Genomic DNA, 27,989 nt, shown 5'->3' on the forward strand with positions numbered 1-27,989 from the left:
TAAGGAAATAGGATATTAAAAATAAATAAAAATCAAACAACGATTCCACCACTCTTACCAAGGTAATGAATAATCTTTTTTAGGGGTCCCATCGAAGAAAGAACAAACTCTAAAATAGTGAATTTTATGGAATATTTGATCTTTTATACCGGGACTCATCTTTATCACCCTTCTTTGTCTTCCAATAAAATTAGATCATTAAAAAACGTAGTTTATAACCCCTATTCCTTTTTTTCATTTCACTTCTATTGTTTGTTTGGGTTTGTAATCAATGGAAGTGGAAAAGCGGTCAAATGATATTTTATCTGATAATTGTATAAGGAAGGCAATAGGTTATAGAAAAAAAGAGTGGATAAATAAAAGAATTCTTGAGTGGATAAGGAATAAATTTTTTAAGTCAGTATGGATAAAAGATCTTCCTATGTTATACTATTCAATTATCAATGATGATCAATATAGCTCATATATTGTTATCCCATCTCCTGTAATATACATCTCGAGAAAAATAAAAAAAAATTCTTCCTCTCATTCTCTCTCCATCTTTCTTTCATTCTCTCAACACTTCTCTTTGATTTCTCTCTCTCTCCTCCCCCCCCTCTTCTATATATATATTATTAAAGTAATATATAGTCATCCCTACTTTTATTTGAGTCACATTTATTCTTATTTTACAACAATCTAATTATATATTTAAACTGCTTAATCTATATTTTATTCATTTTAAATTTGTTTTGAAATAAATTGATTAATTGAGTCATAAACATGTTGATTGAGATATAATTAACTCAACATAATTATTAAGTAAGAAGACCTGATTATTAAATAAATTAAATGAGTTATATGACATATTACTTATTTAATAATTAGGTAATATTTAAATTAATGTTTTCTATATGATTATTATTTTAGGTTTGGATTAACCTATCTAATATAATATCTAGACTTTGATACAATACGAACATAATCCATCAATATGAATTGTCATCTTGATATCTGTGTGATGTATGTATATAGTTTGTTTTTAGTCCATCAAATAACGATTTCTAAGTGAACCTTTGAATTTATTGAGGAATGATTTTTTCATTTTCATATGTCTCAAAATAAAGAGTAATAATGTTATTAACGTCCTATTTGGGATTTAGAATTGATTTTAGATCCCAAGATTCACTTTCCTTTAAATTTTTTCTTAGTAATTAATATTTGATAAAATTTAAGGAAAGTGAGGGAATCCTGCTAGTCATTTTAAGTAGGTAAATGGAATTTAATGGAATTTCCTAAAAAATGATTTCCTTCTTTAATGATATTTAAAATTTTTCAATATACTCTTGAAATGGATTTGCGGCCAAAGTAATCATTATTCTTTTTTTTAAAAAAGAACCAAAATAGGAAAATAATTGCCAAAAAGTTGTTTTGAGTCTACATCATCAACCTCACGTAATCATTCACGTGGGTTTTCTTATGTTGATAGCGGTGGTTTTTAAAATTTTTAAAAACATCCTTATACATACTATGATTTTACCCAAACTAACTTTGATTTCAAAAATATTTTTAAACCACACTCAGTTTCAATTTTCAATTTTTAGTATTATTATTTTTAATTTTTATTTATTATAATAAACATAAAACCACAGTCAGTAAATATGATTTAAAAAATATGTTGAAAACCACATATATGGATTGTGGTTTTACAATTTTATTTAGAATCACAGTTATTAACTATAATTTCACAGATATCTTTAAACCACACCATGTTACGATACTAACTGTTGAAAATTGTAACAGGTGTGGTTTAAAGATATTTATGAATTCATAATTAGTATATATGATTTAAAAAATATTCTGAAAACCACATTCATGGATTATGATTTTACAATTTTATTTAGAACACTGTTATTAACTATAATTTCACAAATATATTTTAAACCACATTGTGTTACGATACTAATTATTGAAAACTATAACAGGTGTGGTTTAAAGATATTTGTGAATTCATAATTAGTAAATATGATTTTTAGGATATTTTTGAAATCATAGTTATTAATCGTGGTTTTATGGTTATTATAATAAATAAAATTTTAAAAATAATTTAAAAATCACAATACTATCTATTGAAATTTGAAAAAGGGGATGTGATTTAAAAATATTTTTGAAACCATAGTTAGTAACGATAGTTTTAAAGAAACTTATAAAAATCATAGTGTGTGACTTTGTTTTGAAGGATATTTCTAAAACTTTTAAAACTACAATTACCAATCATGGTTTTTTTACACTCATGTGGATGATTACCTGGATATGAAAGATTATTTTGACAAATATTTTATAAATGACACTATTCTCACTATTTTTTCTTCAAAATTATTATTTTGGACTTAAACTTCTTGGTTTTTTTTTTTTAAAAAAAGACTCATGTGTACAATTACATGGATATAAAAGACTACTTTGACTAATATTTTGGGAAGGACGCTATTCTCACTATTTTTTTATTCCAAAGAATTATTTTGGACCTAAACTCATTAAAATGACTTAACTTTAAACGCAAGATATTTTTTAGCAAATGATTAATATTTTTTATTTCTTTGATAATAATAATATTATATATTATAAATAAAATTTATAGAATATTATTAATATTTTATATTAAATTATTATTATTTCTTATTTTGATGGAATTTTTGGAATGTATGTTTGATGCTATTCATTCCAAAAAGAAAATAGAATACATTAGTGTATTTGCTTGAAATCAATTAAAATAAAAATTGACAATAAAAAATAGTGTTTGGAAACATTTCCTATTTTTTAATTTTAAAAATAAAAACAATTTACTTTCTATTTTATAACACTTTCTAAAATTTCAAAAATTTGATGAAGTGAAAATTTTTAGAAAAATTGCAATAAGATGTAACCGAATTAAAATATATTTTTTTTAAAATATGATTAATTTTTTACTTTTAAATCTAAAAAAAATACTAAAATACATTTTATTTCACATTGGAAGGCTAATTACATTTAAAAAAAATAATTACTAAAATAACTTATTTTTATTGTTTTAAATTTAAAAATAAATACAAATAATGTTGTTCTACTTGTAAAAATCACATAGTTAACTTTATTCATATTTCTTAACCTTTTAATTAAATTTCAAATAAATTAAGTCTATTTAATCAAAATTTCAAGGGAAATAAATAAACATTAACCCTGAACTAACATATCATCTATTTTAAAATGCAAAATGAAAGACTTTTTAATTTTTATTTTATTAATGATACAGAGATTTATATTTTATATTTATTATGTCTATTAATTATTTTTTTTTATTTAAAGTTTTGTGATTATATTTTTATTGATTTTGCAACACTTGTTTAACTTTTTTTTTATTAGAAAGAAAATCGCACAAAGCATGAAGTTAACAAAAAAAATTTATTCAAAATTCTGCTTTTTGCTTTTAGTTTTCCATAATAAATTAATTATCTGATCTAAAATTACGCAATGACTTAAAAAATCATTAAGACAGTTGGAAGTTGTACAGATGGAATGCGTCATTAGAGACATCACACATGGTCCAACATGGCATGCGGAGGATGGGTAAGTCACTAAAAAAGACTTAATTAATTAAGATTATATGGACCGCTTTTATTCAAATATTTGGAAATAGAACCCCTTTCCTTACAAACTGAGGAATGTTCCTTTGGTCAAGAGAAACACGTGGCCGCGTATCATCGGTGGGAAATTTTTTTAATCACGTGGCGCTAGTGAGGGACGGTTGTGGGAAAGGGAAGATTCCTCCCTTTGATGGGGCGGGGGAAGAGAGGCTGAGAGACGACACCAGGGGCTTATAAACGTGGGGGGGGAGATGCCTCCCCCAAAACTAGCGGAGTTTGAGTACTCAGAAAATTGAAACCAGGGAAAATGGGAAGCGACGGTGGCGTAGCCATGAGGAAGCCCAGATTTCTATGCCTCCATGGCTTTCGAACCAGCGCTGATATTCTCCAGAAACAGGTCGGAAAGTGGCCGGAGTCGGTGCTCGGACAAATCGACCTCGTCTTCGCCGATGCCCCTTTTCCCTCTCATGGCAAATCTGATGTTGAAGGAATCTTCGACCCTCCTTATTACGAGTGGTTCCAATTCAATAAGGTCATATTCTTGTTCGAATTTTCTGAAATCTATTTGTATTTAATAAATATTTTAGGTCTTTTTTGAAGGAAAATTTGTGGGTTTTGGTTTACGTCAGGAGTTTACGGAGTACACGAACTTCGATGAGTGTCTTGCATACATTGAAGATTATATGATAAAGCACGGTCCGTTTGACGGGCTCTTGGGTTTCTCGCAGGTATTTGTTGTCTGAGGTTTTTGATCTTCTGTTTGGTTGCCGAGAAAAATGAAGGGAAGACGAGAATTTTGACTGCCAGTTTTTCCTTTTTATTACCTTTTTTTAAAAATCATTCGTGATTGTTTCTAAACAAAAATGCAGTTTAATTCACCGGGTTTTGAAAACGATGAAAATTGTCGATTATATGTTTCCTTAAGAATGGCCGATTTCAAGGAGATTAATCTGCCACCCATTTTTCTAGATTATATAATCTTTTCTGCTTTTATAGCAGAAAATAGTCATACGTGGGATCATGGTTTATGTTTACTGTGTTTCCAAGAGAACTTAACCCATGAAGCCAAATAGTTTGAATTAGGTATAATGGAGTGGGGCGTTATGATTTCTTTGGTCACAGATGATGAAAATTTTAGGTCTATAATATTGATTTCTTTTTTGTTTTTCCAGACATTTTTCTTGGCAATCAAATGAAATTAATCATGGAACATTTATGTTACAAAATTCATATTTGATGGCTCATGTGTTGTTGTTGATGAACACTTCAGGGGGCAATATTATCAGCTGCTCTACCAGGGCTACAAGCTAAGGTATATGAAGTTGTTAGTTGGTTTATTCTGGATTTTTATCTTCTAATTTTCCGAGAAATTTGATTGTTGGCCAATTTGGTGTGTTGTATTTCTTGCAGGGTTTGGCCCTCACAAAGGTTCCTAAAATAAAATTTCTTATAATTATTGGTGGAGCAAAACTGAAATCACCATCACTAGCTGAGAAAGCATATTCCTCTACAATTCAGTGCCAATCTATCCACTTTTTAGGTATTTCTCTTTCTTGATCTGTCTGTTTGTATGGTAATAAAAATATTTTCCTTCATCAAATCTTGAACTCTTTTGGGTGTTAAATTTGTGAATTTTCTATCAAGCAGACAACTTAGCAGTATAAATCAAATAAATAAACGAGGAAAATGCTATAAAGAAGATGACTTATAACTCCGCTTTAAGACCTTATTAGTTGGTAGATTCCAAGTTCTTGTCAAACTTGGCTGCAGACAAGAATGCAGTTGACCAGTCACTGCATGTGAGTCTCACCAGAATTTAAATGTAAAATGACCTTTTTAAATTCTCTCTTTCTTTCTTTTGGAAAAATATCTTTCCAGTCGTCACACATTGAACTTGGTAGTCTAACAATGAAGATTATTGCCTTCTATTTGGACCATGTGAGGCATGCTAACTGCTGACTTTAACGTGGGTATTAATAAAAGCTTGAAAATTCGTGGGTGTTCATTTTGGACCAATTCCAGCTTTGGTTTGAATATATACTGAATATGTGTGATTTAAATTTAAATTTTCTTTCTCTTCTAATCACCTCTGTATTGTTAAGCCCCAGTGTGAGTGTAGCCAAACACAATCACATTTGTTTCTGAAATTCTGTATCCATAGGTACTGAAATTTTGTACTGGTAGGTGCCAAATTGGGTTGCCTATTCACCTTGTTAATTAACTAGTGGTGGTTTTTTAGTTTCTTGGTGTTTTTTCTTGGACACTTGTAAGTGAATGCATAACAGATACAATGTCATCTTATCACTATATTTAAAATTAGAGTTGATCCAATGCTCTTGAACCATTCTAGTTGTAGATTTTTATGTGAGGTATCATCTTTTACGTATGAAGGCAAAAGAATAAAAAAAATCTGTTCCTAAGGAGCCATATAAACTTACTCTTGTTGTTTGGTTGTTAAGGAAGACAAAATTTCATCCCTAGTAAAACCCAAGGGGTTTTGGATGATCTTTGAAATATGCTTATTTCAAATTTTTTGTCTTAAATTCAACATCATTCAAGATGAAAAATCACTTTCCAATGTCACATTACTGGTTTATCTTAAGGTTCAGCATTAAAAAAGTTGATTTTTTTTTAGTTCTAAAATTTTGGCCTTCTCCCTTTCATTTTTTCCTTTTATTGGAATTTTACATTCATATCATTTAATTGCTAACCAGTTGTTCCACTGCTTTTGGGGTCAGAGGTGTCTACCCTAAGACAGCAACCAATTCCTGCTTTGGATATATTACTACCTACTTGATCATCTTCCAGTATCATTTACGATGACTCTCTTTTGCAGGAGAGACTGACTTCTTAAGGCAGTATGGGATTGAACTCCTGGAGTCATTCGTAGACCCTTTGGTGATTCATCATCCCAAGGGCCACACAGTACCCAGACTTGGTAATTTACTGAAGAGTGAATACTGTTCCCATTCATTTTCCACATCCCATGTATATACAGCTTATTTATAGAATTATCTGTTCCTCTATTTCCTTTTCAGATGAGAAGAGTTTGCAAATCATGCTTGGCTTCCTTGAAAGGATTCAAAAGATGCTGCCAGAGAAGGAAGAAGAAGTGTGCTAAAATGGAGGATTTATTTTTATTTTTATTTTTATTTTTTTGGGCATAAAAAGATAAATTGTTCCTTTAGTCAATGCCTCTTCAATATTTATTTCCCTGTAATAGACATTCTAGTTTATGAAGGGGTTAATTTATTGCCCGGTAATAGAAATATGAGTTTATGATGGGGTTAATTGAGAAGGATTAATCAGTTGTACCTTTGAATTTGTTCTTCAATTCGGCTTGAATATGATCGGGCAGTTACCGTTCAATTAAAATCGATGGGGGTGGCAAATGATAGAAATCTGAAGAATTTATAGACCTCGAAGCACAAGAACACGAGAGAAAATATTTTGTCCTACCACCAACAAAGGTGAGGGGAATTATTCTTGAAGTGGGTAATTTTTTGATGGCAACAAGCCCAATGGAGGGTGTGCCATGTATGTAATTGAGCCATCCTACGTGGTGTTGCGCCTGGGCCGTATTCTCGGTTCTACTTCTAGTGGAGCGAATATACATTAGGGAGAGGAATTCATATTTCATGTTAGGACTTGGGGCATAGGAGTGTTATGAATCAGCTTCAGCAAAAGCCCATTTGGTTATCTTATCCGATTTTCAGTTTTCAGAAGCAAATTCATTTTAGGGCTTTGGATGATTTTTAGAGTTGCATGTGAAACGGACACGTAGCCACGTAGGTGGTGGAGCAAACAGATAAAAAAACATTGCACCTTACAGCATGCAATTGAACCAATTACTAAAACACTTGACAGTGAGTAACGAGATTAGACGTTTCCAAGCGTGAGACATATTAATTAGCAGTCACCGCTCGGCCATGTGCAGACACTAAACACTAGACATGCAACCTCAATTAAGCGTTAAAAGAAAATGTGGTCATTTATAGGCAGAAGCATTACAATGAGATGCCTGACTCTGCCCCAATCACTCCCTGTTTCTCTTCTTTCAATCAATAAAACCCACGTTTTCAGATCGGTAAGCCTCTGTTTCTCTTTTTCCTTACAAATTCCTCTGCGCCTGCTTACCATCTTCATCCCCCGGATTCTTGTTTTGGATTTAGGGCTTCTCCTATCCATTTTGGAGGTCCACAGTTATTTCCTTTTGTTCGACGTCTGGTGTATTCACGCGAATGGGGGATAGAGGTGTTTCAGCGCTACAGAGCTTCCACAATCAAGATTCTATATCGTATCTCTTGCAGCGGGAAGCCGCCGAGATTGATGAGACCCTTATGGGTCCTCTTGGTTTCAGTGTCGATCAGTTGATGGTCTCTCTATCCGTTTCTCTGTAAATTCATTATTTCTTTGCTGATTCTTGGGATTGTGTTTGAATTGTTGTTTCCTCATGGGTTTTGCAGGAACTGGCGGGGTTGAGTGTCGCTACATCAATTGCAGAGGTAGTACCTTTTTCTATTCTCTTTTTGGCCTTTCTCTCTTCAGTTTCGTGTTATTTGTTATAGTTGAGCACAATCCATCATTACCGTTAGGATCCATGCACCTGAGAAGGAGGAACAAGGGAATTGGTATTGGGTTCAAATTTTATTTGTTTAGTAGGCATTGATCGGTTGTGTGTCTTCATGGATTTTAATTTCACTGAGATATCCATGATGGTTCAATCCCTGGAAATTCAATTGCCCTATTATGTTTTTCTGACATTTGAATTTAGGCTATTGTTTTTTTGTTGGTTTTAAACGAGTTCAGTTAATTTACTTAACACTTATCTATAGCAAGGTCAATGTGGTATTCAATAACAATCATTAATTTTTGTTATTATGGTGATTACAAGAGTGTTTAAATACCTTCTGAATCACAATGGAAAATCTTCATCCCCTTCAAATATCTTAAACTGCATCCCCCACTTTTTTTTCTTGTTTGGGGTTTGGCTGCTCCTTCTATACATCCAGTGTACTTGGGTTTGGCCTCCCTTTTAGGCACCGGCTGGATATATGAAATTGTTTTTTGATAGATTACTGGCTTGATATATGAAAATTCTGATGAAGAGTGAGAAGACCATACAAAGCCTTAGTCCTAACTGTTGCGCTATGTGTATGGAGAGTAGGGAATTGATTGACCATCTTTTCTTATACTTGACTTTGGGGCTATGGTATAAGCTTTTCAAACTAGCTAGAATCAATTGGGTTACTCCTAGGACCATAGGTGACATGATGACCATATCCTTAGGGTTTGGCGAGTACAACTAGAGCCGAAATTTTGTGGCAGGTTGCTTGTCTCACTCTAATTTGGATAGCATGGAAGGAAAGAAATGCAAGGATTTTTTAGGATAGGTGGAGAGCTATAAAATCCATATGGGACCTAATTTATTTTTATTCTTCTTTTTGGGCCTCAACAACTACAGCTTTCATGGGGACTCCTCTCAATGTAATTCAGCTCAATTGGAATTCTGAATGTGAATCATAAGGGTCAAAATAGTTAACCTTGGCATAAAGATTCAGTCTATAGAGAGTAGATTAATCCTCATGGGTATATTTCTTTTGGCAATATATTAAGGTATAGGTCTTATTTTGCAATTCATGGAATGTATCCACTTGCTCTGTTTGACTGGAGTCTCGTATCTTTAGAAATGATTCCTCATCTTTCACACGTACTTTTAATTCCTTACCAATAAATTGTTGTTTCTGATTTAAAAAAAATATTACAATAAGATGACAGTTGGATCATTTTCACTGGTTGTTCAACTCTCTGCTATGCATTAAGCAACCCATTATTTGGTTCTGTTAGATATTGAGAAACAAATACATGTTATATGGCTCCTTCTACATATGAAATTATTTTTCTCTTTTTGGCAGGTTTACAGACCCAGTGAATATAACCGTGTTCTGGCTATTTGCGGACCAGGGAACAATGGTGGTGATGGGCTGGTGGCTGCTCGTCATCTACATCATTTTGGATATAAACCATACATTTGTTATCCAAAGCGTACTCCCAAGCCTCTTTATACTGGTCTGGTTACTCAGGTATAGATATAAATTTAATTTTGACTTGTCCTTCTACCATTCTTAATATAGTTTTTAAAAAATTCTTATTTGACATAATAATTTTGTAGTTGGAATCGTTGTCAGTACCTTTCTTGTCAGTGGAAGACCTACCATTGGACTTGTCAAATGACTTTGACATTCTGGTGGATGCGATGTTTGGATTCTCCTTCCATGGTAATCAATTCTTTTCTCAGTGTCTGCTTATTTTTGTGTTTGTAGTCATCACACTGCTGAAAATAAGAGCATACAAAACTCTTAAAGCTTTATTTCTTAATATCTATTTTTAAGATCCCTTAACAAAGTAAGCTTATTGTTTTGTATTCTTCTAAATTATATGAAAGAAGTGCATTCTTTATCATATCTTTAGGCTATGCAACACGAATCTTGATGTGCATTCCAACCAATCTAAACCATGTCTTCTTTCAGAGACTGAGATCATATACCTCCAATTATAACATCCTTTTTTTTTTTTTTTTTCAATTGGAAAGGTGGTACAGATGAACTTTGGATACCTCTTTTATTTACTCGGTCTTGTATTTGTTTTGGCTTCTCTCAATGTCCAGAGCCAACAGTCAATTATTCTCACTGGTAGAATAAATATTCTGCTCTGTAGTTTCTACAACTTCTAACCATCTCAATCAGTCCTCTTTTGCTTCAACACCTATTGGGGCTATTCTAATTGCACCCACTTATTGTCTTAGACTTCTTGGTTTATCCATTCCTCATTTATGTCAAATCTTTGTTTTTGCTGACCTGCATACTGGTCGAGAAAGAAGAACATGGATGCATCATTTCCTGATAAAGGTTTTTGAACACATCTAATTCTCTAGCAACAAATATGGGTAGAAATGCTCCTGAAATTCTAAATTTACCTGAGAAGTAAGAGCTGAATTCTATTTCCTGGTTGCTGGCCCCCAGAGTTGATCTATTCTTACAAAGTCATTTTTTTAAGTTAATATGCCCAAAGTTCTCTGGTTAGCTACTCTCAGAGAGATTTCAATTCAACCGTAGAGAAGAAAGCATGGTACTTTATGTTATCTGACCACATCCTCAAATCCTTCAGGTGCTCCAAGACCACCTTTTGATGATCTGATACGGAGGATGATATGTTTACACAACTATGGTCAAACACGGCAGAAACCACCTGTCATTGTCTCCATAGATATTCCATCAGGGTGGCATGTTGAAGAGGGAGATATTGATGGTGAAGGCATTAAACCTGATATGCTGGTTTGCTTCAAATTGACACCTTAATTATGCTTTCTTGAACTCAATTTTTTGGCATATTGCAGTCATAATTCTTAATTATCCTTGTTGAATTATGTTTCTTCTATTTTCAGTAAACTACATTACTGATGTGGCTTTGCTATTTTGTAGGTTTCTTTAACTGCTCCAAAGTTGTGTGCCAAAAAATTTTCTGGTCCACACCACTTTCTGGGTGGTAGATTTGTTCCACCATTTATTGTGGATAAATTTAAGCTTCACCTTCCACCATATCCTGGAACTGCCATGTGTGTTCGAATTGGAAAGCCTCCACAAATTGACATATCAGCTCTCAGAGAGAACTATATTTCTCCAGAGTTTCTTGAGGAGTACGTGGAAGCTGACCCCATGGATCAGGTACCAGTTCAAGTAGAACATTATGGCAGGTTTTTTATTTTTTATTATTTCTTCTGGGTTGATGATGTTAGATATCTACTGAGTTAATGCCTGATGGATTAACTTGTATTTGATAACAGATTTATTTACCACATCTTTCCGTAATCAATAGGCAAGCCTCATTGTATCACAATTAAGTCATTAGTTATCTTGCAGTTTCGCAAATGGTTTGATGATGCAGTGGCTGCTGGCTTGAAGGAACCAAATGCCATGGCCTTGTCAACTGCCGGCAAGGATGGAAAACCGTAAGTTTCTCCTCTTTGCAGGTTTTCATCATTCATGGACAGTAAGATATGTTGGGTGATTACTTATAAATCAGTGAAGTATCTATATCAGACATAGACATTCGATATCTTCCTGTAAACACTCCCAAATTTAGTTTTCTTCTGCTGCACTGCATTAACTAAGCATCCATTATGGAGATTTACTATGTTTCGAACCCATATAGTCTTCAAGTGGATTATTTAGTTCATTAAATCTTCTGTCTTACACATGCTATATGATGTATTTTGAATAGCCAGTTCCTTCCAATATACTTTCATGTACCTGCATCTGAATTTTGTAAAATTATTTAACCATGTAAAATGCACTCCTTTTTTATTAGAAAATCCAATTACTCCTACCCAGGCTAATATGGCATATATGTATTAAGACTGAGGGTTCCTCTTTATGAAGATACTTGGTAGTCTGCTGTTAAAGTTTGGTGGAGATCATGGCCCAGATCTGGGTTCTATTTTTACTAGAACCTCAGAGGCCATTCTCATTGTCCAACTTTTAACATGCTAAATTTGACTATTTCCAGAAAGCATTATCTTTGTGTACCCTTCCAAGTTTATAGATGTTTCTGTAGGAACAAATACAAAAATCTTTCTTTTTTCTAACTTTATCAATATTGTTCACCTTACATTCCAAATGCTTTTTCTATCTCCTTTCAAGATCCCGGTTTCAATAGCTTTGAGGATTGAAAAATTACAAGGAGATTTTCTTTGGTTAGGTTGTGTGGAAGGTAAAAAGGATCATTTGGTCAGTTGGGACTTAGTCTGTAGGCCAAAGGAAGTTGGTGGTTTGGGATTGGGGAAAATTTCTCTGAAGAATCAAGAATTATTAGGGAAGTGGCTTTGGAGGTAACCTAAGGAAAGTTCTGCCTTTTGTCATAAGGTCATCTTGAGTATCTATGAGACACATACTAATGGATGGGACGCCAACAGTATGGTCAGATGGTCACATCGTTGCCCCTGGAAGGCCATTGCACATATGCTTGAAGTTTTTTCTATATACACTTGCTTTGTGATGGGTGATGGGTCTAGAATCCATTTTTGAGAAGATTTGTGGTGGGAAGACAATCCTTTGTGTTTACAATTTCCAAGTCTTTTCAAAGTCACCACTACTAAAAACTGTACTATCTCAACTATCCTAGGTAATAACGCTTCTTTGTCTTGGGATCTCACATTTCGTCGCAATCTAGCTAATGCGGAGATTGAGGATCTTGAAAGATTAATGTCCCTTTTGTCTAATATCCATTTGACTCCTTTTGTTCTAGATGCAAAAACTTGGGTATTGTCCTCTTCAGGAGTTTTCTCAGTAAAATCATTTTTTCAGCCTTATCCTTTTCTTCAGACTCAATTCTGTTCTACCTAGCTAATTTTTTGTGGAAATCAAGAGTCCCTTCTAAGGTTAGGACCTTTGCATGTTAGTGGCACTTAAGAAGGTATATACCAATGACATGTTACAATTGAGAAGACCTTTCAAAGTCCTTAGCCCTCATTAGTGCATTCTATGTAGGAGGAGTAGTGAGACGGTTGATCATCTATTCCTGCATTGTCCGATTATTTTGGGATTGTGACATAGGATTTTTTTCACAGGTTGGGATGTAGTAGATTCCGCCAAATAGTATTTGTGATATGATGGTGATCTCCTTCAAGTGTTTTGGGAATTCAATTAGAGGTAGGGCTCTTTGAAGGATTGATGTCTCTCTCTATTGTGGATTGTGTGGTGAGAGAGGAACGCTTAGAATTTCGAGGACACTTAGAGGATGTTGGAGTCGTGGGATTTGCTACATTTCTATGTTTCTTTTTGGGCTTAGTGTGCAAACATTCTTAAACCCTACCCTTTGAGTATTATCCAATATAGTTGGCTTTCGATCTGAATGCATTAGGGTTAGGTTACTGGGGTTGGTGTTGTTATACTTGTATAGGCTTTTTTTTTTTTTTGTATAGCCTTCCTTGTTTTGTGGAGGCTTTCTTAGTTTCTTTTGATTAGGTTTGTATTTCATTGGGAGGACTTCTCATCCTTTTCATGTTTTTATTATCAATGAATACTTTTGCTTGTTTTTGATAAAACAAAAAATAAAATTATTCTTATATATGAAATTTTTTTTACTTCTTTATTTACCATATATCATCCTACTTTGGTGTAGGTCATCACGGATTGTACTGCTAAAGGGGGTCGATAAGGATGGTTTTGTCTGGTTAGTACTGTTCTATAAAGTGATAGCAATCCATGTATTATGTTGCTTTTCTCCAAGGCTGACTTTTCCTTATCTTGCTCCAATGTTGACTTTTCCTCTTGCTCCAATGTTGACTTTTCCTTATCTTGCTCCAATGCTGACTTTTTCATATCTTGCTCCAATGCTGACTTTTCCTTATCTTGCTACTGTTCTTTTATATGCAGGTACACCAATTATGGAAGCCGAAAGGCACACGAAATATCTGAAAATCCTCATGCATCACTTCTTTTCTACTGGGATGGTCTTAATCGACAGGTAAACCATTCTTGTTGAAGGATGCTTTTTTACATTTTTGTTCTTTATGCAAAGTAAATCTTATATAATTGATGGAGCATACCTAAAAAGCAACTCTGATATGCACTTAATCTGTCACCATATGTACCTATCTGCTTCAGCATCTCAGGAATTGACAACACTGGTGGTTAAAGTAATTGTTCAGGCTTTAGGAACATTTTCCCTGTTTTGGAATATTTTATGTGACAAATGACTATCAATCAAGGCCCTAGCTCAGGATTATCTAATTTGGGGGCCATCTTTGTATTGATTTTGTTGGCTCATTTTGAGTCACCTTATCCAAAAAAATGTCATTACTCTTGGAATGATCCAAGTTATCCTTTAGATTGAGTTCTTTATGTCATTATGGGTCTTCTTGGTTAAGGTCCACTTGGATCCCCACTGGTGATCTACTCAGTGATGTGCACTTTTTGATCCTTGGGTTAAATTGATTAGGAGAATAAACCAAAAAACATCCTTTCATGGAGTTTCATGCACTAGGCAGTCACCTTTTTGTTGTGGTCCATGAAGTTGGATTCTTGTGGAGTGTGATGCAGAGGTAGAGCACTGAATAGTGACAGATGCTCCAACTGAATCATGGAGTTGATCATGAGCCTTAAGAGTGGGTTTGGATTCGATACAGTGCTATACTTATTGCCTAAATGCATTGCTCATGGGAGAACAAGGAAACATATTGCGTATTTCTCACCTTTTAGAATTGCTCACATTATTTGATTCAGCCTTGATTGGACTCCCCCCTTCCCGCTCCCTAACATCCTGGTGCTCCCTCCTTTTCCTCTCCCCACAGGGTCTCTCTCTCTCTCTAAATTTAGAACAATAATAAATATTTGCCATAAACCTATTCCAGTATTTGAGTTAATTTTTTCTTTTTCTTTTTCTTTTTCGTAATTACTGTGAACAAAAGAAACCATCCCTTGCCCCCTCCCTAACATCCTGGTGCTCCCTCCTTTCCCTCTCCCCACAGGTCTCTCTCTCTCTCTAAATTTAGAACAATAATAAATTTTTTCCATAAACCTATTCCAGTATTTGAGGTAATTTTTTCCTTTTCTTTTTCTTAATTACTGTGAACAAAAGGAACCATCCCTTGCCTTGTGGTACATTGTTCAAGGAAAGTTTCTCCCTCAGTAAAAGAGTCCCAAGGATCACGTTTCTCCCTCAACAAGCTCAAGGGTTTGGAGTAGTACCATAGCTTATGGTCCAGGCATGAGGTTAGGTTAGATCAACACACGCACACACACACCAATCATTGTATCAGATTGCTATATCAATCTCAGTCTGGGTATTTATATACACTCCAAAACCCTTCCTGTATTTCAAATACTGCAGATTACTATTGTGTATTGTTCCTGGCCCTGTAGGCTGTAGACCATTTCCAATCCGTAATAGAATATCTATTGCCAACAAGAGCACAACTTGATTAACCAACAAAGGCATATCTTAAATAATCATCTGGATGAACCATATGTAACATCATCACGATTTCTAGGTAAGAATTGAAGGACCTGTCCAGAAAGTTTCTGAGTTGGAGTCTGAGCAGTACTTCCATAGTCGTCCACGAGGAAGTCAGATTGGAGCTATTGTTAGCAAGCAGGTTTGTTTTTACTTACTTTTTATGTTAAAATTTATTGGATCTACAGAACTTATGAACTTAATCTTTTGGGTTTTTTTTTCCTTCTTTTTTTCAGAGTACTATAGTTCCTGGAAGGCATGTTCTCCACCAAGAATACAAAGAATTAGAGAACAAATTCTCTGATGGGTTAGTGTTTTAAATTTTTAAATCTTTTGTGACTTGCAAGGCCATGTTGATAAACAGTTTATGCATATCTTTTGCTGAACATTCTTAGTTTAACAGTCCCTAGTCAGGTTTCCCACAATTACGTTCTGCATAAATTTTACTTGAGAATAGAATCAGTCTTTTGCATTCATTTTGTTTCATTTCTAGATCTGATTCAAAACCAGGTTGATTCCACATCATAATGTACAAGAAACTAAAATTTCTTTTTGCCTTTTAAATCATGATTCCTGATTGACAAATAAAATCCTTTCGTTTTTTCTATATGCAGAAGTATGATTCCAAAACCTAAATACTGGGGAGGATACAGGCTGAAACCTGAGCTTTTCGAATTTTGGCAAGGACAGCAATCTCGCTTGCATGACAGGTTGTTTAATCCCATTTCTTTCTAAAATATCTATTGAACTGCCTGGCATGGAATAGAGTGGGAATTCAATCTGCCTTCATCTATCCATGCTTTGGAACTTTCTATAGGATACAAATATAACTTGGTTTAGATATAGATTGTGGATCTGATGCAATCAGGTTTAGGTTGGATCTAGGGCTACAACTTGGGCAAGTTGGACAGGTTAGAAGGTTAGCCTGCGCCAAAACCAACCAGAGGTTGGGTTGAAAATTCCTCACCCATGTTAAACTCGTGAGCAATATGGGTTCTTGTAGGTTATGAAACAAATCAATTATTTTATAGCCTATAAAATGTAAGTCATATTGTGAAATAACATATTAAAGCTAAATATTTCGAATAAATCCTTAGTTACTAATTTAACATAGATAATTATTCATAAACTCGAACTTCAACTATTAAAAATACTTAAACAATTAAAGAAAGACGATAAACTCATTACTCTATAATTTAAAACTAAGAAAGGCTATAGTTCTTTCTAATCATTTCTATGTTTTTTTATAGTTTAATAAAACAATATATAACATAATTGAAAATGAAGAAACAAATCATGTGTGGCTTCCACCTTTGGCAGGTTGCCAGAACCTTCAACCCATGTTAACCTAATATTTTTCAGGTCGGTATTTTTTTTAACCAAGTTTGAACCTAACTCATTCAAATCTTACCCACACCAACCCAAATACTGGATTGGACATGTTGCACTCGCCCAAATTATAGCCCTAGTTGGATCCAGATCTTGGTAGTGGATTTGAATGGACACCATATTATACCTCCTGCACCTGCAGATGAAAGAGGTTATTCTTTCTGGGCCAAAATTAGACCTTTATGTTGTGGAACTTTCTTACTCTACTGGGTTTGGTGGTTGCTTGACCTGATTCTAAGTTCTGTATAGGTTTTGGATGTCAATCAGTCAATGCCTTATGAACATGGCTTGTAGTCTGGGCTCAGCCCACTTGTAAAGCAGAAAAAAAAAAAAAAAAGAAGCACGAAGAAGAAAAAATGTTATTAAAATTATTCAACAATCTGAACCTCTGTCTAAACAATATGGTTTGAAGCTGGATTTCATAGTAGACCTTTGCGATGCCCTATTGTCTGGGACAGTTACTTGAGAAAAGAAGGAATGAGTCGCAATATAGGAATTACAAAGTAGAATGGTGATGCAGAAAAATATGGTAAACATAATATGGATTAATAGTTTGTAAATGGTTGACAAACTTGAAGAGAAATCTATTGATATGCGAAGCCGAAAGAGATAGAAAAGATTAGGAAAATGTTGAAGTATTTGAAGTCGGTCATCTAAAATGGAGAGAACTTGTATTTCCTAGAGATGCTAAAAGTATCTCAGAGGTTTCCTGAAGTTGGATTTTCCAAGAAGTACTGCAGATGTTTTCCATTGTTTCCAGAAACAGAATCACTGGTTGTGGAATTTATTATGCTGGAGATAGTTTCTTGGTTTTAAGAGTTGGAGTTCATTGGTAGTTTATGAATGTTTTCTTGACAGGTTGCAATATTCACCTGAAGAGATCAATGGAAAACGAGTATGGAGAATTGATCGGTTGGCACCCTGACTAGTATCTCAAGCATCTTCATTATGAAGTCTTACCTTTCACGGCATCCTTCCATTTGCTGTTTTAGTATTTATTCTTGTGCGTCTGTTGCAAGGTGCTTCTGTAATGTAAAGATATGTCATCTGTAAGGATGTGCGATGTAATACAGTAATAGCTTTATTTTTTATGCATTGGGCAAAGAACAAACTGTAACCCAATGAGCACAATGCACTTGCTTTAAAACCCAAAATATGATTATAAATCTGAGACCCACCCATTTTTCCCAAGGAAACAGCATGATTGGGTCCTATTTCTGTGACCTATTTTTCAGGGCATTTTCAACTTAATTGTTTATCTGCTTTGAGACTTCATTGTGATGTTAACTTAATGGTTTCCCAAGAGAATGAAGTGGATACAAATGGGATGCAGTAAATTGTGGGAAGGATGGAAAATGGAAGGTATTATAACAGCCTCAACAACATTCCATGCTCCACTCTTAATAGTATGCTACTAGTAATAATTTAATGTTTGATTTGTAATAAACATTTCAATAATCTTCGGCATGATACTTAACAAATGCTAAAAAAAATAGTGCGATCATTGCCTATATTATTTTATGATTCAACTTATAAAAGCCCTACTGTAGCTACTTTTTCATGGCTCTACTCCATCTCATGCCGTTGTCTTTTAGGTACAAGCACCATTTTCTTTAGTGATGTTTTTTCTTTTCTAATCTTCATCCTGTGGCAAAAGGAACTCCAACTACTTTAGGGAGAAAAAAAATTGTAAATTGGGAAGATAAAAGGTTTGACTTAAAGTAGTCAATGCAGAAGAGCCCTCCAAGGGAGTTAGATGAATAAAGAGAGAGGAATGGTGTAAAAAGACAAAGTGGTAAAGATGAGGAGAAGAATTTATGAGAGTTAATAATGGTAAGTAGCTTTAGTGGTGGATGTTAAATTTTCCTGGTTATATTCATATGTCATGATTAGGCACTGAGATGTCTACTGTTGATAACCGTAAATAAAAGTCGTTATTTTCATCATTGTCTTTAAACGCTATCATCCCCATATCCCAGTGTGAATTTGGCAATTTGCACCTTTTCAAAATTAAAAAAATGGGCAAGCTGGTGGACCAAAAAAAAAGACTTGGGAGTAAAATAATTAATGAAGCAACGTTACATTTTGTCCCAAATCCAAGAAGAGCACAAACTTGATGATAGGCCCTTTCCGTTTTCTTTGTAAAGGGGGAAAAGAAAGCAACAAACTCTTTCTAATCAACATGAAGCCCTTTTGTTTCTCGCTTTTTACAAATAGGCTAAGCTTTTGGAGGTTTCTTTTATGGATGCTTCTTGATATTAAATTTTGGTTAGGTTTGAAAGAGGTTGAGGTAGATCCTTGCCAAACTGGGCTCCACCATGCAAACATCAGGAATTTCTTTTCAAAACTTCTTTTGACCAGCTGAAGTTGAAACCTGACACTCTACTTTTTCTGAAAGGCCATATTAGATGCAATGTGACCACACCACTTCCATTTGAAAGGGGTGGGTTTTATTTTTTTCATCTTCTTTCCTTCCTTTCCTTTCTTTCTTAATGAGTGGAATATCAAAGATTTCAGAGGTTAGATTGAAATTCAAAGGCACTGTGAGCTGGCGTTACACATCACCCCCCAAAAGATCCAAAAACTAGAGGTGGGGGAGGTGGTTTGAGTTCTAAAGGAGAAATGATTAGAAGATTCCTCCTCTCCCTTTCATATCGATGCATCTAAAAAGCCTATGACACCACTCATCAAACCCTTGGAGCCTCTGTTTGCTTTAATATTTTCACAAGTGGGCGAAGCTGTGTTTGTGATCAAACTCTTATGAGTTGCAAGCATCTGAATTCCATTCGAGGGAGTGTCCCTTTTGATGACCATTGACCTCGGATAACATCACTATTCGACAACCTAATGAGCAACCACTAATGGACATTGACCCAATTGCTCAATTTGTGGTGCCAATGCCCGCATCCCAATTGCTTTGGATGATGCTATGGAGACTTGTTCGCTAAGGCCGCATTTCTTTTGCTAATAATTTCCCCCATAATATCATTTTCAAAGAGTTCAGATTGCAAGAAAAAAACAAACTTTTCATCAGCAGTACTTTCCATTAGCATATGCCCACAACTTGAACATTATAGTGAAAATTCCCAAACAAATTGGCAAAAAATATGTCCTGATTGCCCAACCTTTGGAGTAAAAACACTCCTACAACATTTTTTTGTGAGGCTTGGATTAAATCTAGGAAAGCAGGGGCTGAATTGGGTAGGGTCATTATTGGGGTGGGGGATAGGTACAATTGTTGAGCCTCAGGGGGGGGTGGGGGGTGGGGGTGGGGGGAGAAGGATTCTGGATCAGGATCTTTCACTGCCTTTTGAATGTACAAAAACAGCTTTCTTTTGAATGTACACAACTTTCAAAATGGGGTTCAATCTATCTTCAAGAGGCAAATAATGGTGTCCATCAACAAAGGGATGGTAATGGTAATGGAAAGATGGTGAGGACCCCCACATAAACCTAGAATTTCAAATGGGCACACAGACCCCAGTAAGAGTCTCAACTCTCACGATAACACATGAGAGGGAAATCTCACTTACCCCTCACTCACTCTTTATCATCCACTTTATTCTGACCCCATGATTGAGCAACATACCTAATGACACTATTAATGTGATTAGATAGGTTTTTAGGTGGAGAAGATCCCTCCGGTCCCTTTGAATTTGTAGATCGATTTCCCAACCCTTGCATGTGCAAAACATGTACTGATTCTGCTCAGTAGCATGTCATTGTAACTGGGTTTTTTTTTTTTTTCAACCAAATCCATAAATGCATTCCCTGATAACATTGATGATTTAACAATGGTTGCCTGGTTAGCATTTTACATAGATTTGAGCATCTGACCCACTTTGTGGTGGCACATAGCATTGGAGCAACTGGAGAAATAGGTGTGGCATATACGCCAAGAACCCCTAGGACCAAGAGAACGTGCTAAGGTAGGTTGTTTTTCCTCTGCTAGGATCCTAAGAAATGGCCCCAGTTGAGGGTTCTCAAGAGTGAAGAATGAGGTGAATGAATCTCAGTGGAAGCTATCCCAAAATTAAGTTGGGCATAAAATAAAATATTGGGTGATGCTTAAATTTGAAGCTGGGATTAAGTGGATAGTGTAGGTGTCAGATGACAAGTGGAAAATGGAGGGGTCACACTCACACGCTGATATTGATGGATAAACTATGATAGCCCCCAATTTTTCTATTGGTTTAGTTGCAGAACACAGAGAGCCCTCAAGAAACTGAGCCTCTGCCCTGATGGTTTTGGCACCGTCCTTTGACATTCAACACAGCCTACTACTACTTCCTTCCCAGAGATTTCCATCATTTGTCAAGCAAATCTAACCACAATTTGGCCTTTCTTTCTTTGAAATTTGACACCATAGATATCCTCGAATTGGATTGACTCTTTATTTGACAATTGACAATATGGCAAAATCTAAATTATGTAAAGAAAGAAACTCCTTTTTTTTTTGACAATTGACATCATGGTAATCCAAAGCATGCAAGCGACTGAGACTGAACATATCAAACATCTTGATACCCTCTTCCCCAATGACGTTAAAATTAGGTTTCTGTCACAGCCCAGTTTTGTTTGTATACTAATCCCATTTATTTTTAGATAAAACAATGACTAGACAGAAGAAGAATGGGTTCACTTCTTCTGAGTTGTGACCCATATAAAAAAAACAAGAGTGACGAAAGAAAGGAAAAGAAAAGAAAAGCAAGATCATTCCTGGAAATGGTGCTGGGAAAAGAGAGTATAAAAATGAAAAATAGAGAATGGAAAAAGGAAAAGAAATGAAGTGGTGGTGCAGCAGAAGAAAGCATATATAGTTTAGTGGTTGACCTGGTGCTTAGTTAAGGAATAAGAATGTGGTTAACAGGAAAACTCCCAACTCTTTTTGGTTGCTTGACAACACCACCCACCACCCACCGCCCACGACTGCCCACTGGAGAGAGACCCTGCCAATTGTTTTGGTACTTTGTACGTTACCTTCACATCCCCGCCTGCCCACCATTTATAATAACACTATGCACATGGAAATATTACTAAATTAACGATTCTAAATTATCTCTCATATCCAACGCCTCAAATAAAATGGAGGCCGGAGGCATAGAATATATATATCTATGACAGAATGTAAAATAATAAGATTAATGTATCCCATCTCCCATGCCGTACACGTGGCCCACCAACTCAATGATCAGGTGGTGGGTCATGGCTTCAGTTGATCACCCTCACACAAGTTGAAGCTTGTTATTGCTACGCCTACCCCATCCCTCATATGTGTACCTACTACTCTGCCATCTTGGGTTCTTCTGCAGATTTCCTTTGCACCTTACAAAAGCCTTTCTACAGTATTTTAGATCTCAATCATCTTTCAATTCATTTTCTTTTTTAAATTATTTTTGTCACATATTCAGTGCCTGCATGTACACATACATAAATAAAATGCAAAATATCTTTTATATCTTGGTAGCGTCTTCAGATTGAATCAAATGATTCTTTTTCATGGTTTTATGTTTAGACTTGGTTGAATGAATTTCTGAATATACATGCCATACTCCCATTATAAATTACCAAATATTTATTATTAAAAAAAAAAAAAAGCACACACACACGGAGGCACACTCGAGAAGCACTGGACTTCATTTATTTGGCTCAAAATCCATGGACAACCAGCTTCTGTAGTCTCTCTTTCCTTATAAATGATCCATCATACAAGGGTCAATATCCGGTCCATCCAATTGAGTGAAAAGGCCTCCCTTCAATGATGGATTGAATTATCCAGTAGGTTAGGATGGCCCACTTAAAAGCTGCATTCAATCCATCGGATGGTTGAGATCAAAAGATGCCTGCCCTGTCCTTGTTGTAACGTCATTTTCAATTTTATTTTTTTTCCATCGCTTTTTCTCTACGGACAAGTTTGCGTTGGTTGGAAATTGGGGGAAAAAATAAAAAGGAAATAAAATTAAGAAAAAAAAAGGAATAAAAAAAAAACATAGGATAATAGAAAAAGCAGAGGCTCCCATTCTCCGCCGATGGTCGTCCATAAGACTGTAACCAGCGTAAGCAATATGGATAAAAGCATAGTAAACAAAAAGTACCAAAGAAAAAACTCAAATATAGCATTATCACGTCTGTTGAACACTCGAACTCAAGGGGAGGAGCTTCTTATCCAGGATTAGGAGTGGCCCTCGGTGTGGGCGACCGGGACCCAAAATAAGAGAGTGATGAGAGAAGGAGATGTCCTACGCCCAAGTATGGGGGTGGTCCACTTGTTTCATATACTGTACATGTGGGTCGACAAGAAAGAAAGCCGAGCTTTGCTTCCCATCACTTATTCAAGTGCACAGTCAGATCCCACTTTGATGATAAGCTTTGCTTTTTCACCCTCCTCCTCTTCCCTCCTCTTCCTGCTGCTGCTGCTGCCACTCAGCATACCAACAAACAAGCCAGATTTCTCTTCTAATTATGACAATAGATAGACGGATAGATGAGGGGAGAGAGAAGCGAGAGACAGAGACTCCTTTTGATGTTGGCTGCCTTATAACGCAAACGCAGGGGGTGTGACAAGTCATACAAGTGATGGGTCCCAGACCCACCCCTTGGAAACCAAATCAGCATCGCATTGTATGCCGCAGAGCACAAATAATCGGAGAATGTACAGGACCAAACTTTTTACCAAGGTCATACGGTTCTACAAACAAAAATCCGTTGGCCTTGTATACCACTCTCAAAAGGGAAGGCCCCTTGAGTACGTGAGAAAGAACATTAGGATCATCCTTCCACCCAGTGGGTTAAAAAGTAGGGGAATTCCAAGCATGGAACCCACACAGTGGAAGAGGGTCCGGCAGCGTGTACTTGTTCAAGCACTTCACTCACATCATTAATGGATCTCACTATCAATTTGATCATTCCGCATTCCGCATTCCGCATTCCGGGAAAAATATCAATATATCTATATAAATACTCACACATATAAGTCTATGAAATGAAATAAAATAAAATAAAATAAAAGACAGACAGCCACCCACTGTATCTGGTCCAAGCATATTTGGCATTTATTACCCATCTCACATTGCTAACAATAACAATAATAAATTCAACAGTCAGGTGCTAGAACAACACATCTGAGAGGGGAAAAAAAGGAAAGAAAAGAAAGAAAAAAGAGAAAACAAACGTCTAGAGAAAGAGAGAGTGATGTATCCTTCTGGGCATTAGTTCTCACCAGCTACAGCTTAAACTAACTAGCATTTTTATAAAGACCAACATACTCGATTTCTTTAAAAAGTGACTCCTCTACCGCGGCATGGAAGAAAAGTTTTCTGAATTTCACCTTCCAATTCTTCAAAACCCATCTTTGCTTCAACGTTAGATAATGAGCAAATTGATCCAATGTCCTCACAGACAAATAATCAATCTTTGGTTGCAGCCCAACATCCCTCCCCTTTCTCCACCTCAGGCAGCCTTCTTTTATGATGAAATGAATATGAAAACAGAAAGAAACATAAAAATTTAAAAGCGTACCGATACAACAACATTGGACTGGATGGTCCAATACCTCACAGAGACATCCATCTTCCACATCAACCACCCCCCACAGCAGCATCATCTGGAAGAACCAGCACAGAAAAGAAAGGCAGTCTTTTAGTGCCTCTGCTTTAAATGGCATTCCAAAAGCTCAGGCCTAGACTAAACAAGGCCTATTCATCTTTGTTTAACAAGGCATGCAACAACCTTCTTGTAGGTTATAAAATGTACCCACTGCATTCAATCCCCCGCAAAAAGTTTCCACTTCCTCCCCAACACTTTTTAAGATCAGGGGAATGACTGTCCTGTAAAACCTAGCTTACAGAATTGTCACAAATTCAGGTGCATCAATCCTTGGGCTTTCAAGAGAGCGATACATATATAATATCTCAAAACCATCCTTATCCTCCTCGTTCTCATTCCTAATCACTTCCACCACTAGACCAGGCATTGCTCGTGCAATCTCCTCACATCCTTGGCGAGATAATCTACAGGAGGACATCCAGAGGAATCTCATATTGTAATAGTGGTGTAAACCAGATCGCAGAGCCGCATCTCCAAAGGGGCTATCTCTGATCTCAAGTTTCTGCAATTTGGGGCAGCCCTCAAGCACATATTTCAGCCCCATGTCGCTGTCTCCAGCAAAAGCAACTGACAGGGTCCGAACTAATTTCCCATATTTTCCAATATAACTGAAAGCTTTGTCGGTTAGTAAACCAGATATGGCAAGCCTCGTGAGCTTCTTACAGTTCATGACAATGGCTCCAAATCCTTCATCCATGGGTTCTCCTGTAATATGGTCAGGCCGGTGCCGGCCCATTATACAAAGACGAAACACCACCAGGTCAGGGCAGTTTTTGGACATGGCTATCACAGCTGCATTTGTCATCCGCTGGCAGAAATACAAAATAGATTGCAGCTTCCTACAGCCCTCAGAAATTGCTTGCAGACCCACTTCAGAAACAGGGCCCTCACTATCCTCACGAGCATCAATGGGGAAAACCCTAAGCTCACGTAGCTCCTTGCATGTTGCAGCAACAGCCTGAAGTCCTTCATCACAGACTGAATCAAGAACCTGCAGAAACAGAAGTGAGCTTCAAAACTAGATTTTCTCAAAAAGTTTACATGCCATCATATAGAACACATACCCAGAAAATCTGCAGTTTATGGCAGTGGCAGATGACTGATTTGAGCTGTTCTGTGTTAATATTGGCATAGCTGAAATTAAGAGAAGTGAGATTAGCACAAACTGGATAGATTGCAGGTAGGTAATCCGGTATTATTTCCCTAAACCCTGAGAGACAAACTAAGGATTTGCAAGCTGCAAAAGCTGAGATGTAATCTGGTTCTTGATCACCCTGAGCTACAATGTCTGAGGAGCTGAATGAACCCGAACCAAGATGTGTGAGCTGCGGAGCTCGAATCATTAGGCGATATAGTTGCCCAATTGAAACATACCGATTCAACCTAAGCTTCCTCAACGAAGGAGATCTAGCCACCAGACGCTCCAACGCCTCAAAATTTATAGGGCATTCAATGCAGTCAAAAATCAAAGATTCAAGGCAAGTACCACTCTCTGGGAAACAAGAAATCCAATCCACCTCATCATCAGTAACCTCATCCTCAATCAGATCAAGCACTCTGAGTTGCCTGTTCATTCATAATATAAAAGGTCACTACACAATTAAGAATACACATCCTGTCAGTTATAGGATCGCATTCGATTTTCAAGCAAGCTAAATTCACAGTTTAGGCACTCTTTAAGTAATTTGATTCAAAATAATAAACAGATCGAAAACCATCAAGAAACCTTAACCATAGCAAAACAATAACAGATCTAAACCTTCCTTCTATAAAGATGAATCAGACCGAGCGAAGCCTAGAAGTTCAGCGGTGCACTAAAACCAACACAACTTAGCATTTCGAACCGATCTAATCAAACATTTTTTCGCGAATTAATAAAACCCTAAGGAAAAAAATAATCGGTTTCCTTGCGAGAAATCTAGGGAAAAGAAATGAGAACTTAGAATCTTTGAAACTCAATTCAACCCCAGCCAGTTGTGACTTGTGAGATACCGAGTATTGATTTCTTTTCCGAGGATTTCCCGGCAACTAAACCGGTCATTTCCGGTTGTTTAGGGCTTTCTTTGTAAGAAAGAATGGCTGATTAGATCTGTTTATCGTTAAATCTTATGACAGCCAATTCAACTTAAGCCTGTTAAAAACCACCAAGTTCTCTTCAAAATTCCCACCATTTCTCCGCTAACCTAACACTGGATTTTAAATTTAATCAATTAAGGCGAAAATTGGACACACCTGCACTTGCTTGCAATCCCGGCTAGTCCACTGGTACCGAAGCCGTCACAACAAACGAGCACAAGCTCTTTAAAGGCAGGGAAGGACTGAGCTAGAAGCTCCAAATCCCGATCGGTAACAAACATCCGCTTCAGGTAAACCTTCTCGAGCCACGGGTAGGAGGTGGCCATGGCCGTTACCCAAGGGGTGAAGTAAGCACCCCAATTCGGAGGCATCAGGTTAAAGTCGGCGAACCGCGGCTTCCCCTTGAGCACCACGGACCTCACCCGCCTGAACCGCTCGATCGCGCGGCGAGGCGACACGGCGTAGCAGTTTCCGATGAAGAGGTCGGATCGGGTGAGCGCCTCCGCACGGTACCACGATTTGCAGACCAGTGAGACCGCGTTCCTGTCGCGACGAGAGGTGAGGAACAAGAGCACGTTCTCTAAAACATTTTCGAGAACTTGATCTGGGGACGGCGACTGGAATTCACCGGTGAGGACTCCGGCGATCTCCCGTCGTCTCGTATCAACCTCCGGCTCCGGCATTTCGTTTCGATCCTCACTCATCTCACACTCCGATCTGCTTTCTGATCAGATCATGGAGAGAGGGGGAAGGAGGTAGGTTTTTGGAGAGAGACAAAAAAAAAAAAAAAAAAGAATAAATCAAGAGAGAGAGAAGAGAAAAAGAGAAAGAGGGAGATGGAGGGAGGAAGGGAGGGAATGCGGTGTGTTTGGGGAAGGAGAGATGGGAGGCTATGGAAAATTTTTAGTTTAATTGGTGGCAAGGCAGAGTGCACAGTTCACTCTGCTGTCAGTGTCTCTGAACATTGGGATTCTCCATGCCCTCTCTCATCTGCGCTATCCAATGGCTCTCCACACTCCTCCTCTATTATTTGGGGTTTTTCTTTTCACTACCTTTGTCTTATTTTTTTCCTCTTCCTATTTCTTTATTTATTTCTCAACTCATTATTATTTTATGCCTTTCCAAACTACCCCTTCCCTCTTCCTCCATTTACAATTCGGTGCCTGTCTTTTCTAGTTTTGCATTCTAATCCTCAAATGCCCACAATCCTTCCTATCCCCATTCCCCGCCCCCAATGCTTTGTTTCATCCCCTTGAATTTTAATGAATTTCCGGATCCCACATCTTATCTAATACCATAGTTGTTTGT

General features: G+C 36.5%; 3 protein-coding genes across 4 annotated transcripts; 2 read left to right on the forward strand and 1 right to left on the reverse strand.

The window, feature by feature from the left end:
- Nucleotides 1-3,825: 3,825 nt before the first annotated feature.
- Nucleotides 3,826-6,890, forward strand: LOC117906518 (esterase AGAP003155-like). Its single transcript, XM_034819554.1, has 6 exons — nucleotides 3,826-4,131; nucleotides 4,229-4,327; nucleotides 4,870-4,911; nucleotides 5,010-5,139; nucleotides 6,436-6,537; nucleotides 6,638-6,890. Exons 1-6 carry the CDS (start codon nucleotides 3,907-3,909, stop codon nucleotides 6,718-6,720), a joined length of 681 nt encoding a protein of 226 aa, XP_034675445.1. The 5' UTR covers nucleotides 3,826-3,906; the 3' UTR covers nucleotides 6,721-6,890.
- A 90-nt stretch (nucleotides 6,891-6,980) lies between these two features.
- On the forward strand, nucleotides 6,981-18,196 carry LOC117906516 (pyridoxine/pyridoxamine 5'-phosphate oxidase 1, chloroplastic). 2 transcript variants are annotated; one of them, XM_034819552.1, is made up of 14 exons: nucleotides 6,981-7,686; nucleotides 7,772-7,975; nucleotides 8,066-8,104; nucleotides 9,515-9,682; nucleotides 9,772-9,877; nucleotides 10,767-10,933; nucleotides 11,081-11,323; nucleotides 11,519-11,607; nucleotides 13,779-13,829; nucleotides 14,033-14,123; nucleotides 15,649-15,753; nucleotides 15,848-15,918; nucleotides 16,226-16,321; nucleotides 17,859-18,196. In XM_034819552.1, the coding sequence occupies exons 1-14, from the start codon at nucleotides 7,582-7,584 to the stop codon at nucleotides 17,923-17,925; spliced, it is 1,602 nt and encodes a 533-aa protein (XP_034675443.1). In that variant the 5' UTR covers nucleotides 6,981-7,581; the 3' UTR covers nucleotides 17,926-18,196. The 2 variants fall into 2 exon arrangements, with proteins under 2 accessions (XP_034675443.1, XP_034675444.1); XM_034819553.1 differs by lacking the exon at nucleotides 13,779-13,829.
- A 5,831-nt stretch (nucleotides 18,197-24,027) lies between these two features.
- On the reverse strand, nucleotides 24,028-27,711 carry LOC117906835 (transport inhibitor response 1-like protein). Its single transcript, XM_034820070.1, has 3 exons — nucleotides 26,838-27,711; nucleotides 25,670-26,171; nucleotides 24,028-25,596 (listed from the first exon to the last, which is right to left on the reverse strand). The coding sequence occupies exons 1-3, from the start codon at nucleotides 27,383-27,385 to the stop codon at nucleotides 24,841-24,843; spliced, it is 1,806 nt and encodes a 601-aa protein (XP_034675961.1). The 5' UTR covers nucleotides 27,386-27,711; the 3' UTR covers nucleotides 24,028-24,840.
- Between the last annotated feature and the right edge of the window lie 278 nt (nucleotides 27,712-27,989).

The sequence above is a fragment of the Vitis riparia genome, chromosome 18, assembly GCF_004353265.1.
Source record: "Vitis riparia cultivar Riparia Gloire de Montpellier isolate 1030 chromosome 18, EGFV_Vit.rip_1.0, whole genome shotgun sequence".
Lineage (NCBI taxonomy): Eukaryota > Viridiplantae > Streptophyta > Magnoliopsida > Vitales > Vitaceae > Vitis > Vitis riparia.